This window comes from Taudactylus pleione, unplaced genomic scaffold (assembly GCF_031769625.1).
Source record: "Taudactylus pleione unplaced genomic scaffold, aTauple2 ptg000053l, whole genome shotgun sequence".
In the NCBI taxonomy this organism is placed as follows: Eukaryota; Metazoa; Chordata; class Amphibia; order Anura; family Myobatrachidae; genus Taudactylus; species Taudactylus pleione.
Window position 1 is genome coordinate 31,243,634 of NW_028284455.1, and position 15,842 is coordinate 31,259,475.

Here is a 15,842-nt window from a genome sequence, read left to right on the forward strand (position 1 = left end):
GAGAACAGACAGAAGGAAAATTACAACAGTCTGAAGGAACAGCACACCTTAGGAACAGAATAATACACTGCATCCAACACAGGCAGTCACACAAAACATACAAACTGCAAAAGAACTTAAGCACAAAAAATTCCGACAGGAAAACCGAAAGCAGGTAAGCAGCGCTTCGCGGCGTCCAGTGTCCCCTCTGGAATCGGAGAAATGGATTTAAAAGTAAGTACCAAAATCCTATTTTCTCCTTTATCCACTAGGGGACATTCCAAAGATGCTTCTCACTGGGGCCGAGCGTGCTGGGAAACCTGCAATACCCTGTGGCCAACACTAGAATCAGAGGCCACAAAGGTATGAAAACGATAAAACCGTACAAAAGTGTACAGAGTTCACGTAGCTGCACGACAAAGCAGAGAAGCAGAAGCCCTCCTGCGTGCAGCCCAAGAACTACCAACAGAGCGTAGAACGCGCCAAAATGTATACAGGCGGAGGTCGAGCATTGGCGACATAAGCCTGTCGAATAGCCAGACGGATCCATCTGTCTAAGTTCTGTTTTGACGCAGGTCAACCCCGTCGGGCCGAATGAAGAACCCTTAAATCCAGAGAGTGCGAAGTCCCAGAAGAATACAACAAAGCTGAGACAACGATCGGCTGATTGATATGGAAAGCCGACACCATCTTCGGCAAAAGGAAAGAGCAAGTACAAAGTTCCACCCTGTCATGAAAAAAAAAAGATAAGGGGAACTACAAGATAGCGCTCCCAAGCTCGGACACGCGCCTAGCTGAAGCCAATGCCAACAAAAGGACAAGTTTCCAGGAGAGAAACTTCAAATCCACCTCGCCCAAGGGTTCAAAAACCGTGGACTGAAGAAAAGAGGACAAGTTTGAGATCCCAGGGGCAAATAGGCGGGAAAAAAAGGGAGGCTGCACTGTAAGCACTCCCTGCAGAAAAATCTGAACCTCCAGAAGGGTCAAGCAATGCTGAAAGAACACAGATAAGGCAGAGAACTGCACCTTCAGCGAGCCCAAACGAAGTCCAGCATCTACACCCTTTTGAAGGAAGAGAAGATGAGATAAGTGAAAGGAGAATGTGGAGGAACCGCGCCCCTCGTGCGAGAACACATAGGACTTCCAGATACTATAGTAATGAGCAGACGTTACCGGCTTACGGGCTTTGAACATAGTAGGGATCACCGCTTGCGGAATACCATGTCTCCTTAAGATGGCGGTCTCAATAGCTACAGCGTCAGACGAAGCCGATGAAAGTTGGAGTTCTGGAACGGACCGTGCTAATGAAGATCAGATCATAGCTGAAGTGGCCACGGATTATCTGTCAGAAAAAGCAGGAGATCCGAGAACCAAGCTTGACAGGGTCAGCTTGGCGCCACTAGGATGACTGCTGTGGATTTGCGCTCAATATCTGTGGAAGCAGAGAAAATGGCGGAAAGAAGTACACCAGGTCATACGGCCAAGGAAGTGACAGCGCATCCGCTCCGACAGCCTCGGGTTCCCTTGTTCTAGAGCAGTACTGAGGAAGTTGACTATTGTTCCTGGAGGTCATGAGATCTATCTGCCGTCTGCTCCAACCGCAGACCAACTGTAGGAAGACTTCGGGACGTAGAGTCCATTCCCGGATGAAGATCCCGACGACTGAGGTAATCTGCTTCCCAGTTGTCCATCCCTGGTATGAAGATCGCGGAGATGACCTCAATGTGTCTTTCTGCCTATTGTAGTATGCGGCTGGCCTTGCGCATTTCCATGCGATTTCCCATCTCCCGCCAGTTGATGTACACCACTACCGTGGAGTTGTCAGATTGCACTTGGACCGGCAAGCCCCACAGGAGGGGAGTCGCTGCTAGCAGCACGTTGTAAAACGTCCGGAATTCGAGAATGTTGATAGGCAAGAGGAACTCCTGTCGAGACCAACGCCCCTGGAATTGATTGTAAAATCTGCCAAACTGGATGGCCGAGAAGGTTTCCACCATCTTTCCTAGCAGCCTGATGCAAAGGTGCACCGATACCAGTTTCGGCTGGAGAACCAATTATTGAATGGCTAGCTCCTTGTTCAGGGGAAGGAGTACTCATAGTAAAGCCATGTCCAGAATCATCTCGAGGAACTGAAGCCGCTGAAACGGTACCAGATGAGACTTCTAGAAATTGACAGCATATGTTCAGCAAGAGAGATAAGGTCCACTCGTGGCGTATTAGACCCCAGACCCTCCGCCAATTGTTCAGCCCATTTTTCTACCGCCTTGTTAACCCAAGAACCGACCAAAGCGGGTCTAAGCAGGGCACCAACAGCAGTGTAAATGGACTTGAGAGTAGTTTCCAGTTTTCGCTCAGAGCCTTCCTTCAAGGCCGTAGTTCATGGCACGAGAAGCGTAGTTTTCTTTGAGAGGCGAGCGACTGAGGAATCTACAGGCAGAGAATTTTCCCATTTACTTCTGTTATCTATAAGAAACAATATAGAGAGAAAACGGTGTGGAAGCTGAAACTTCCGATCTGGATGTTTGCAGGAAGCCGCCATCTGCTCATCTACTGTAACTGGCGAGAAACAGGGAAAGTAACAGTAGACTTGTTCCTTACCAAACAAGGAGGAATCCAGCGATTCCTGTACTTCCAAATATGACACGTGAAGGACTACTCAAACCGCAAGTATAAGAGCCTCAACGCTCTGAGAAGGGCCTTGGGCTCCTGTGGGAAAACCTCGGCGTCCAAATCCTCCAGCGTCTCACCTTCTTCCTCCTGAGACAAATATGGACGTCTGCTTCCTCCTCCGATTGAAGAGCCGCCGGAAGGGCTCATTTCCTAGGATGCCAACTTACCACGGTCTCAGAAGTTAGAAAAAACACTCACCATTTGGGCTAAACCATCCAGCAAACTGACTAATCCATGAGCCCAAGCTGGTTCATTAGCTACGGAAGCTGAGCGAGAAGTGCTGGGACCATGCCCGGCAGCTTCCATGTCTCTCCGAGACGCAGCCAACTCAAAGGTTAAATCCGCCAAAACCACTGCTAAGTCACACATCCAGGAGGGCAGAAGAGTCTGGCCTTGCCATGCTACAGCAGAACCCTCTGACTCACAAGCCACGCACAAAGATGAGCCCTCTGAGCGAGCCTGCATTGACTTTTTCTTGCATTTGGAGCAAGCAAACAATTTTTGTGAAGGTTTTTCTGCTCCTTTAGCTGCCATAACACACACACAGCAACAGATAACACACAGGGCAGCCTCTCAGAATAAAAAATAGTCAACGGACAGTATTTATAAAGGGAGATAGAGGGAGAGGAGCAGGTAAAACAAGAATACTCCCAACACTTAAGGCATGGGACTTCAACCCGTAGCTCACCGATGGTTAGTGTAGTGCGGTTCGCACTACACAGAAACACACACACAGCCGGTGATTGTTTTGGCAGCCAATAAGAATCAGACAGACACTCATTGCCTGCTGCACCCACTGCAGGAGCCGGGCTGGAGCTCACTCATGAGCTCCGCCTTCCGGCTCCTGCAGTGGGTGATGGTAGAGACATCATGATGTCTCTCCCATTGTGCAGTGTGGGCCGGGAGAACACCGGACGGAGGAGCTGACAGCGGCAGGAGCGGGGATTCAAGTGGTTATTTTTTTATGTCTCTGTCCTATATAATTAAGGGGCACTGCATAGGGGTGGACGCAGTATAAGGGGCACTGCATAGGGGAGGACTACTTCTGGGGACACTGCATAGAGGGGACTATTACTGGGGGCACTGTATAATGGGGACCACTAATGGGCCCACTGTATAATGGGCACTACTGGGGACACTGCAGAGGGGGGCAGTTATGGGACAATTGTTTGGTGGGGGCAACTATGACATACAGTGCCTTGCAAAAGTATTCACCCCTTTGGCTTTTTACCTTGTTTGTTACATTACAACCTGTAATTTATTTATTTTTTATCTGAATTTTATGTGATGGATCTGCACAAAATAGTCTAATTTGGTGAAGTGAAATGAGAAAATTATATATAAAAAATCTTTATAAATAAAATCTAAAAATTGGCATGTGCATATCTAATCACCCCCTTTGCTATGAAGTCCCTCAAAAGTTCTGGTGCAACCAATTACCTTCAGAAGTCACAGTAAAATGAAGTCCACCTGTGTGAAATCTAAGTGTCACATGATCTGTCAGTATAAAACACACCTTTTTCTGAAAGGCCCCAGAGTCTGCACCACCAGTAAGCAAGAGGCATCACACTATGAAGAACAAGGTGCTCTCCAAACAAGTTGGGGACAAAGTTGTTGAGAAGTACAATTCTGGGTTTGGTTATAAAAAAATATCCAAATCTTTGATGATCCACGAAGCACCATCAAATCAATCATCAAATGGAAAGAACATGGTACCACAACAAACCTGCCAAGAGAGGGCTGCCCACCAAAACTCACAGACCGGGCAAGGAGGGCATTAATCAGAGAGGCAGCACAGAGACCAAAGGTAACCCTGAAGGAGCTGCAGAGTTCCACAGCAGAGACTGCTGTATCTGTGCATGTGACCACAATAAGCCGTACACTCCATAGAGCTGGGCTTTGTAGAAGAGTGGCCAGAAAAAAGCCTTTACTTGTTGATAAAATTAAGAAGACACGATTTGAGTTTGCCAAAAGGCATGTGGTCGACTCCCCAAATGTATGGAGGAAGGTGCTCTGGTCAGATGAGAACTAAAATGTAACTTTTCGGCCACCAAGGAAAACCCTATGTCTGGTGCAAACCCAACACATCCCATCACCCCAAGAACACCATCCCCACAGTGAAACATGGTGGTGGCAGCATCATGCCGTGGGGATGTTTTTCAGCAGCAGGGACTGGGAAACTGATTCGAGTCGAGGGAAAGATGGATGGTGCTAAATACAGGGATATTCTTGAGCAAAACCGGTTTCAGTCTGGCTGTGATTTGAGACTGGGACGGAGGTTCACCTTAAAGCAAGACAAAGATCCGAAGCATACTGCTAAAGCAGCACTCGAGGGGTTTAAGGGGAAACATTTACATGTGTTGGAATGGCCTAGTCAAAGCCTAGATCTCAATCCAATTGAGAATCTGTGGTCAGACTTGAAGATTGCTGTTCACAAGCGGAAACCATCCAACATGAAGGAGCTGGAGCAGTTTTGCCTTGAGGAATGGGCAAAAATCCCAGGGGCAAGATGTGGCAAGCTCATAGAGACTTATCCAGAGCGACTTGCATTTGTAATTGCCGCAAAAGGTGGCTCGACAAAGTACTGACTTTACGGGGGTGAATAGTTATGCACGCTGAAGTTTTCTGTTATGTTGTACTAAATGTTGTTTGATTCACCATATACAAAAAAAAAAAAAAAAAAAACCCACACAATTTCACAGTTGTAGGCATGTTCTGTGAATGAAATTATGCACACCTTCAAACAATCCATTTTAATTCCAGGTTGTGAGGCAACAAAACATGAAAAATGCAAGGGGGGTGAATACTTTAGCAAGGCGCTGTAATTAATGGAGGCAAAGGGACAGTTATGGGGTATAATTGTGGGTGGAGGGGTGCCGTTCTGAGACCTAATTAAAATTGTAGGAGGGGGCAGTTATGGGACATAATTGTGTGAGGAGGGGGCAGAGTCTAAATACCGCAGTGAAGCTTAGTGAAGCCCTCGGGCTTAGTTTAATTTTTTTAATGTGGCCCACACTGTCTTAAAGGTTGAAGACCCCTGCCTTAAGGGAACTCACAAACACCATGAATTCTCTGGCTCACAATCTGCAGCAGCACTGAGAAGCTGTGGATTCAGACAAGCAAAGTGTTTCAAGCAAACAGCGTTATCCTGAACCTGGGGAGTGACCTGTCTGCAAAATGGCGCCGTCCCCAGCTGCCGGGAACAGAGCCCGGCACTGAACCGACTACGATAGTTACCCCCAGCACTCCACAGCACCAAACAGCCACCTGCTCACTCCTGAAGCACCAAACACAGGATTTAGATCCCCCAAAGGTGCGGCACTTCGGCTCAAATAATAACTCTTCAAACAATGGCGATATAATCAGAGGGTTCCACACCTTTGGGGGATCTGTACGTTATTCTGAGGGCACCTGGTCAATAGAGAGCCACGCCGGACCCAGGGGATGTGGCCTAACTATGGGAGGCGTGGGCACAGCCCCATAGGATAACTTTTTGTTTTTAATTCATTTTTGTGCGCTGGGGAGGGAGGGGCACTGTGAGCCCCTCAGCCCGGCTCAAAGCCAGGGGGGGCCCAATTAGTGTGATCGCCGCCCCCCCCCACCTCCCCAAGGCATAAGAGACTGCTGCTCAGCAGCGGTCTCTAGTCTCCAACTGCAGTGTGTGCTGGCTGGGCTGCTGTGAAGTAAAAGGGAGGGAGGCTCCGACAAGCACGGGCAAATATTACCCGCTTCCTCCCCCCCTCAGTGCCCCTGCTAGTAAAGCTATATCATACTGAGAGTGCCGGACCATGGAAAAAATAAATAAAAATGTGTGTATATATATATGTGTGTGTGTATGTATATATATATATATATATATATATATATATATATATAACATACACACACACATATATATAATTGATAGAGAGAGAAACTAAGGAAGCGGCACTCCTCAATATGTGCAAATCACTGCAATAAATACCTAAAATCCGATGACTTCCAAACAGCTGTACACAAAGTGCAAAGTTGTCGTCATACATCCATGATGGCAGCACTCAGGAAAAAAAGACTCGCAGGGTGAGTAACCAGCGTTTCAATGCTGTATTGGGTAGTGCATTTTCGTCAGGGTGCAAGATACAATGGGCTCGATTCTATTCAGCGCGATGTAAATAGCTCCGGGAGTTAGCTCCCGGAGCTATTCAATACACAGCGCTGACAAGTCCGACTAATGATTTCTTCTCTCATCCCTCCGGGGATGAGAGAAGAAATCCGACAAAAGTCCCGGCGCAAGGCTGTTTTCTTCCCTTAGCGCCAGGAAAACAGCCTCGCCCCGGGAAGTTAGGTCGGGGAATGCCCATTATCGCGCCTAAACACCCTGTTTAAGGCACGATAACGAGCCTTCCCCGACCAAACAGCGCGATGAATTGAATAGCTGCGGGAGCTATCTCCCGGCGCTATTTACATCGCGCTGAATTGAATCGTGCCCAATGAGTGAAAAATAGCTTACCTAAATACCTGTAGGACCATCCATGTCACCGCCACCGATCTCAACGGCACCAAATGATGACGTCATAGTGATGCATGTGGTCACTTGACAGAAAGAGCCGCACCATGTGATAAAGCATACCAATGATGGAGATGCTGGTTGCTAAGTAGCAAACACAGGTGGGTAAACATAAGGCAATAACAAAGCTAGTAGTATGTAATGAAAGGTAATGCTGGTTGCTGAGCAACCAGGACAGCAGTGTTAATAAAACAGCACAGAAGGGAACTACAGCGGTGATCAAACATACTAATATTAAAATATTAAACAATCGGAGCAGCCATATAAACAAACACACAATCAGCACTGTTTACATATAATGGACATATAATAGGCTATCTACACCAATTAAATACATGCAAAAGAACATCGGCACTGATCACATATAGGAGTATGAGATGTTAAACAATCAAATCAGCTGTACAAACAAACGGCCAAAACAAAAACAAACATACAGACAGACAAACAAACAGCTACGCTGTTTGTATAAGGCTGTCTATACCGATAAGCTATATGTCACTTATGCTGGCCATACACGCTGCAATCATCGGGACGATCCGCCAGATATCGGCGGAACACCGCGATAATTGTAGCGTGGGGGGCGACCGAGGGTTAAATATTGCTCGGTCGGGCATGCTGGATATTTACCCTACGGAAGGAACAGGGAAATGTCTCCTCCCCGGGGGCGGAGCGCGGATGTCAGGCTATACACTGAGATTTCTCACAGTGTATGCCGCGGACATCTGCGGCTGGCAGCCGGCCAGATAAAATGTCTGTCGGTCTGACAGACATTTTATCTGGCCGTGTATGCCCAGCATTACAGATCATATCACTACAGATCTGTAGATCTGCTAATAACCAATTACAAGTAAATAGATAAAGCAACACATGAGGAACATATAGGTTATCTACACCAATGGAATACATGTCAGTAGAGAATTAAAGGAACAACGGCACTGATCACTTATTATATGTAAACAGTGCTGATTGTGCGAGTCTGTCTTTTTTCCTGAGTGCTGCCATCATGGATGGATGGATAGACAGATATCTATCTATCTCAAACACCAAAACAAGAATATATACGTACACATACACAATATTAACACATGTAGTATACACTTACTAACACATACACAGTAACATAGCTACACACTAACACAATTACACATACTTACACTTTAGAGGCTGAAGGTTGCTAAAAGGGGGCGAGCATGGTTGGTAATGTAACTGCGCTCACTCTCTAAATAGTGGTTGCGGGAATGTGGAAATGCTAATCTCACCATTCATTGTGCTAAACGGTGGATCAAGTACTGTATACTAGCAGCGAGATGCTTTCCGGCTGCATGGTCTGTGCATTTGTAAAAGATTGTCAACACTTCAACATCGGTCATTATCAACATTTTTGGTAGCCTAAGGTCTCCTCTAGATACTCTCCTCAAATTCAACTAAATATGGCCTCTGAAGCAGTGGGCTTGCATTTGGGAATGCAGCAGCGCTCCCATACACACCTGTGAAACTCCCATAACACAACCCTTTTTTGCTTTCAGTTTAGGTCACCTCCCAGTCTCCATCCTGAAACGCCCAAGGATTGCAAACATACACAATTGTGAACGACATCGGAAACTTGGGTTTACGAGTGCACAGTAAAGATTTCCCAGATTTCTTGGGTATGCACAGTAGCAAAACACCACTCAAATGTGTAAACATGAGCACCGAATCCATATCTGAATCAGGCCCAGTGTCAGATTCGGGAGAAGAGCTGAAGACTGCGGGAGAAGGATCGCAAGAATATGCCTCCGAGGGCTTTAAGCGGTTTACATCAACTGAGGATGGCGTAAGCCTACTGGGCTAAACTGTGAAAAGCTTTGATACATGTGGTCAGACTAGTGGCCATTGATAATAGGGTCTGCAGTGCTAATTAGGCTTGTAGTACATAGCAATTCATAAAATTAAGCAGAAACTGTAGTTTATACATAATGTTATGAAAAAAATGCTTTATTAAATAGGCACCATATAGATGCTGAATGCAGATTGTTAGAAAGCACACAAGAGGCACAAAACAAGCAAACATTCTTTGTTTCCTGCACAAAACATTAACAGGTGTTATAGTGTTTCTGCTAGGCCTTTTTAGCAGGGCGCAGCACCCAATTTTAAGGTGGCAAAATGTGCCAAGCCCTTAGAGGCGCCTCGCTAAAGCAGCCTGCCCTCTGCCATCCCCACCCGCGGGCCAGTGTCCGAGTGGGAAAAATTGCGGTTTCCGAATGCCGCCAGGTGAATAGATGCCATGTGCATGTGCTCGGCATCTATTCACAGTGAGGGGAGAGCTTGGTGGAAGCCCAGTACCTCGAAGTGCTGGGCACGCCCCCAAGTGTGACAAATGGCGTCATAAGAACACACCCCCTCCCTGGTCAGCCAGAACTCCTTTTGGGGAGCATGTGCATGGAAGTCTGCACCTCAGATCCCTGCCCCAGTCTGGCGTGAACACTAGTTACACCAAACCTATTCCCCACACACTAGAACCAGATACACATTACTGAACTTGGAGTGCAAGTATCATATCTTGAATATATTTTCACAATAAGTAGTCATGGTGCTCACAATAGCACAGATCTGAACCACCCTTGAAAAAATAAAAATACCGTTTCTCTCAAAAAAGATCAGTTGTGGCAACAAAGATAACATTCAGCCGTCGGCAGAACAAATGAATTCCCCCCTAGAGGAGGGAATTCAATTGTTTTATCACTGTTTTTTCCCGTGATAAACATGTGTTTAGGTGTGATAAAATTTAGTTGCTATTCAAGTGAACATTTTTTTTGTCCTGATAATTGTGATTTATGACGCCTAAATTGCAGCCTATCTGTAACATGGCCAGGGCTATTCTTCTGTTGCAAAATAGGCGTGATAAAAAATATTGGTCGACCTATTTTTCACTTTATCACCTGTTAATTCTCACCACCCTTAGAGGGTGTGAGTTTTGAATAAAAAGCATTTTAATATTAGAATTTTATTAATAATTAACTGGTATGCTATTTTTAAGGGTGAATATAATTGATTTAATCAAATATTGCAATAGAATGAATTTTTTTGTAGGGACAAACTACAGGGAAAAAATAAGCTGTGTGGGGAGTGGGAAGGTGATCAGGATGTAGCCGAAGGGTTGGGTATGAAATCCTGGCTGTCGGGATGCCGTTGGTCAGAATACCGACACCAGCATTCCGGCACCCATAAGGAATCAAGGAAAGTCTAAACCTAACCCCTACCCTAACCCTCCCCGGTGCCTAACCTCCCCCTAACACCCAGATACCTCTGGGATGCCAGTGGTCGGGATACTAACCTGTGCCCCTAGTAGTGGTCCCCCCTATGCAGTGCCCCTCATGCAATGCAACCTTATACAGTGCCCCCAGTAGTGCCTCTTATACAGTGCCCCCACTACTGGTCCCCCCTATGCAATGCCACCTTATACAGTGCCCCTTATAGAGTATCCCCAGTATTGTTCCCCCTATGCAGTGTTCCCTTATACAGTTCCCCCAGTAGTGCCTCTTATACAGTACCCCCAGTAGTGGTCCCACCTATGCAATGCCCCTTATAGAATGTCCCCTTTAGAGATCCTCCCTATGCAGTGCCCCCATTAGTGCCCCTTATAGAGTACCCTCAGTAGTCTTCCCCCTATGCAGTGCCCCTTATACATTTCCCCAGGTAGTAGTCCCCCCCTATGCAGTGCCCCAGTATTGTTCCCATGATTTCTCAGAGCTCCTGCAGCATAAGCAATGAATGGATGACACTCGTGACTGGAGCGGCAACTAAAGTCTTCTCCTCTCCCGGGCAGCACTGGCATGCGGCAGCGCTAGAATATATACGTGCAGAGACGAGTGTGCAGCAGCAGTCCCCAGTATCTATGGATCGCTTTCCGATGCTATGTATAGAGGGACACTGCGCAGACCGCCCTTTATCTATGGTCCGGGGTGAGGGTCCTTGCAGCTGAACACATCGCTGTCACGGGCGGCCGGTGGATTAGCCGGCACCGTTAATCATTGGTGAGCGTGCCCAGGACACCAATAGGGAAGCTCCGCTGGCGGGTGAGCGTGGATGGAGGGAGAGCAGCAACACAGCAGCGCTCTCTGCGTGGAGAAGAACAGTGTGGTTGGGAATAAGCGCACATCGTCGCCCACCAATTCTACACGCCCACATAAATGTAACAAAACAACTGAATCAAGGCCTGACCACCCGGATGATTAGCCATGATGACGGCGAAGAATACAGGGCAGAGAAACAAGACGCCCTAACAGAAACAATTGAATTCCCCCCAGAGTGTAATAGCTATAGGACAGCCTTAAATAATTGGGTCTATAGAACAATAAAAACTGCCAAATTTTTTGTAGCAAAGCTCCTAAAAAAATGTATGTTGTTCAATCCACATGACTGAATAACGGTGCAAGATTTTGCTATTAAATTTAAAAGGGCAATAATATTACATGCAACGCAAGTATGATTTTGCAATTCCTATTATTGCCCTTTTAAATATGGCAGGCAAAATCTGCAAAAGGCATTGGTTTTGAAAAAAAAAAAAAAAAAAAACATTGCTTAGTAAATACCTTAAGTGGCAATAAGAAATTGTAAAAAAGATAACTACCAAGATTTGTAGACAGCCTTCAACTCTGTGCCACATGTGGAAATCACAAGCAGCATGGCGTAGGTAGCAACTAAACTACAGCTTTCCTCAAGTGGTTTTAGTGAAGTTATATTTCTATTTAGAACAGCAAAAATGCGCCTACACATGGGGGTAGAACTATGATAGCGGCACTTAACGTGCCGCTATAACGCTTCCCCTCTTTACCGACGCGAAGCAGGAAGCACTACCGATGAGATGTATAACCATCTCATTGGCCGGAGAGGGGGAGCGTTAACTCCCCCCTCCGGCGCTACCCACTAGAGACCACAGCGCGTCTCGTCTGCCTAAAGCTGACGCGCTGTGTCAGTCCCGGCCAGCTCCACTGAGCAAGCGCGGGATCTCGCAAATATTGCAAGATCCCAGAGTGCAGCTTGGAGCTGGCAGCCGCCGCAGCAGGGACAGAGCTGTCCCTGCTGTGGGGATAGGCTAGCGCCAGGCTGTAGCTGTCGATAACAACAGCAACAGCGGGCCGAACGGTCAGGCAATATGACCGTTCGTACATGGCCCAGGCTATCGGCGCTGCTATCTTGCATTTACCGCCCAGACCCCCGATCATACATCGGGGAGAAACGGTATCGGCGCACATAATGTGCGCTAATACCGCTTCTGGGCTTCATACATCTCCCCCATGATCATTTACACATTTTAAGGGCTGCAATGGCATTGTACAAATCTGGTCAAACAAATTTAGAGAAGGTTGCCCTTTAAAATAAATATGGCGAACCAGAATCAAATTAGGTACTCCTATTTCATCACTGTACTGACTTTAAGATGTGCTGACAATCAATGTGAAACAAAGAACCCATCATCCTTTAAAAAAAAAAAAAAAAAAAATCCAATATACCGGTAAAGAAATACATTAGACTAAAGCCGCACATCCACTAGGTGACTGTGAAACGAGAGCACGATTACGACATTGTAATCATGCAGTCATTTCAGTCTGTGATGTGCCTACACTGAACGATCATTCGTTCAGTGTAGGCACATCAATCCCCGAACATGGTCAACCTGACGTCAGGTTGACCAGCATGTTCGGGTGATGATAGATGTCAAAAACGATCAGCGGGCGCGTGCATCGCTTGTCATTATGTACATTAAACTGCCCGATTTGCGGTCCAATTAACAAGTGATTGAACGATAACGATGTTGTTCAATCGCTCAGTTTAATCGCGTAGTGGATACACAGCATAAAGCTATCAAGTTTATAAGATTGTTTACTTCCTAAAACCACCTATTTTAGATTAGTAACATTGGGCTCGATTCTATTCATCATGAAGTAAATAGCGCTAATCAATTTAGTGCACTGTTAAGGATTTCTTCTGACACCCCTCCAGGGGTGCGAGCAGAAATCTAACAAAAGTACAGGCGCGATGCTGTTTTCTGCCCCACGGGAAAACAGCATCGCGCCAGGAAGTTTCGTCGGAGAATGCCCGTTGTCGCCACTAAACACCCTATTTAAGGCGTGAGGAACGGGAGAACGGCCATTCCCCGACCTAACGGCGCACAGAATTGAATAGCGCCGGGAGGGTTTACTTCGCAATCAACTGAATCTAGCCCATTATTTGCAAAAGAGCAACAAAATGATAATTCTAACAGATCCTTTATGGTATTTTTTTTCCAATCACTGTGAAAATTACAATTTTACTTTAAAATAAGTAAAATTGTATTACACCAATAAGTAGCTGAAGGCTGTGAAATAACAATTAAAGAATAAGCACAATGAAAGAGAGAAGTCTTGGGAAACACAAGGTCTTACTAGAATTTCTGAGCTCCATTTTTAAGCAGGGAATCTGTGTGGTAGCACTCTCTTCTTCTGTGTGGTGATTCATACTATGTTCTGGAAGCGGATTCTTTATATTGTTTGAAACATTCCTTATGCTAGAGGTCTGCCGAGTAGTCTGTTTTAACCTCATCAATGTCTTTTTATTAACTGATCCTGGTTTTCTCCCTCTTTTGCCTGGCTCCTTTACATCACTACTACACCCCAACACCTGCTCTTGTTTACCTGAGCCACTTTCAGGTATTGCATCACTGACACATGACTGAGAAACTTCACATTCAATCCGAGACACTGGCTTTCTGCCTTTCTTTTTTATGTCTACTTGCTTGGGTGATACAATACTATCACTGCAACCGACATCATTTAAAGTAAGAGACAGATTAGAAACAGAAAGTTTTCTCTGCCTGCCAGATTTAATTCTTAAATCACTTTTTTTCTCCACCACAGCAGTTGCACTTTTTTTTTTCTCCCTTGTTTTAATGCTCTCGCTTTCACTTTTCTGACACTTTGGCTTTCGCCCCCTCTTCTTAAGCAGTTTTTGCTCATGCGAAACAGTAGCATCGCTGTTACATGAAATCTGACCGCAACAAGTCAAACCGACACATTTCGGCTTTCTCCCCCTCTTTCTTGGTGGTCTTTGCATACATAAGTCATTGTCACTGGATAAGTCACCTGCAGGAAGAACAACAGACTTCCCAATTTCTTTTTTTAAACCTATCTGCTTCCCATTAATCTCATCTGCAACACATTCAAATGGTATCCTGATCTTTGGCTTTCTACCTTTCTTCCGAGTAACCACCACGCTTTCATCATTAAAACTCCCAAGCACCTGCTGGCTAGACTGCTGTAGCGACGGCACAATGCAACTCTCCTTTGTGCCATGCTCAGAAGCATTATTGGAAGGGCCTTGTTGATCAGAGCCACTTGTAGATAAATGGGCTCTGGGCAGTTTTCTTTTGCGTAATTGAATCATTAGCTACAAATACAAGAAAACCTGTTCATGGTCTAAGCAAAACTACATTAGCTACAAGTAACTAAACATCAAATTAAAAAAAAATTCCCCACACACTTGCTATCTTTTGACAAATGTACTTTTACACTGAAGCATCACACACACAATAAAACATCATAAGATGAACTATTCAAGCGTTGAATAACACACACAAAAAAATAGGCAGATTCTGGATTGTTTCAGAACTCAAGAAACGAATAAACCTTAAGGGTTCCCAGTCTCCTACATATCTCGTACCAAAATATATGTAGTGATTCAGCCCCACCAGGTGCCCCTAACAGGTAACAAACAAGTCCTACATTGGCTCCCTCTGCGCAGGCCGGTAACGACACCAGGCCTCAGAAAGCCCGGAGCAGCGTGCAGTGTACGTGATCTGCCACTAGCACTACCCTCCCCACCACTAATGCATTACATCTGCTACTGCCCTCTGTGCTTGGTCTATAGTAGCCTGTACAGCCGCTGCTGACCCCTCACACATGCTCCCACCCCGCTCAGCTCCCACAGCCCTGCGCAGTCGTCACCGAATCATGTGAGGCGCAGCAACAACACGCACGTGTGTATTAGACCGGAAGTGACGCCATCCTTGGTGCCCGGCAGGGGACTGGTCTTGCCAGGCGGTCACGTCACGTCCTGTTTGTTCGCGCTTTAGTGTGACTGTGTGTAGTGAGGTGGTGGTGTGTGTGACGGCTCGTGCAGTCCCAGGAGCCATGTCCTATATACACTGATTATTATATGTACAGACAGCAATACCTGCAAGGTTATCAATCAAGCGTGATATAACATTCAACTAATGATGTAAAGTGGAGATACTTCGAGTCTGTAGATATTTAAGCAGCTGTAATGTGCAGTCTTCTTAGAGTATTATCAGAGTATGATTCCTGCTCAGGGTATCACACAGGTTTTGGCATAAGCATACTATTCTTTTTATGTGTGTTTGTGAAAATATCCTTTAGTATCCCTTGTGTAGTTGTACAATGCCTGGAGGTATGTGTCTAGCTTCTCTTCCTAGCAGGGCAGTAACAATAAATTTGTGAGGGCCCCAAGTAACATTTTGTAAGGGCCCCATATATAATCCTTTAGTGTAAAACACATGAGGCTTTGACGGCCTGTAAGCTGTGGGTCCCATAGCATCCATCCCACAACTGTGCCTTTGTACATACACGCTTTAGGACACGTGCTGTGTGACTGTTTAAGCAACTTAAGGTGC

The 15,842-nt window shown here is 45.9% G+C and overlaps 1 protein-coding gene across 5 annotated transcripts in view; it reads right to left on the reverse strand.

Moving 5' to 3' along the window:
- Nucleotides 1-15,243, reverse strand: part of TOPAZ1 (testis and ovary specific TOPAZ 1) — a 238,509-nt gene extending 223,266 nt beyond the window's left edge. For 3 of the 5 annotated variants that reach the window (XM_088463608.1, XM_088463579.1, XM_088463587.1), the window contains exon 1: nucleotides 13,600-14,596. In XM_088463608.1, coding sequence (XP_088319734.1) covers nucleotides 13,600-14,596 — 997 coding nt within the window. Of the gene's footprint in view, nucleotides 1-13,599; nucleotides 14,597-14,872; nucleotides 15,049-15,188 lie in introns of those variants that run through there. The other 2 variants (XM_088463597.1, XM_088463599.1) reach the window with 2 other exon arrangements.
- Between the last annotated feature and the right edge of the window lie 599 nt (nucleotides 15,244-15,842).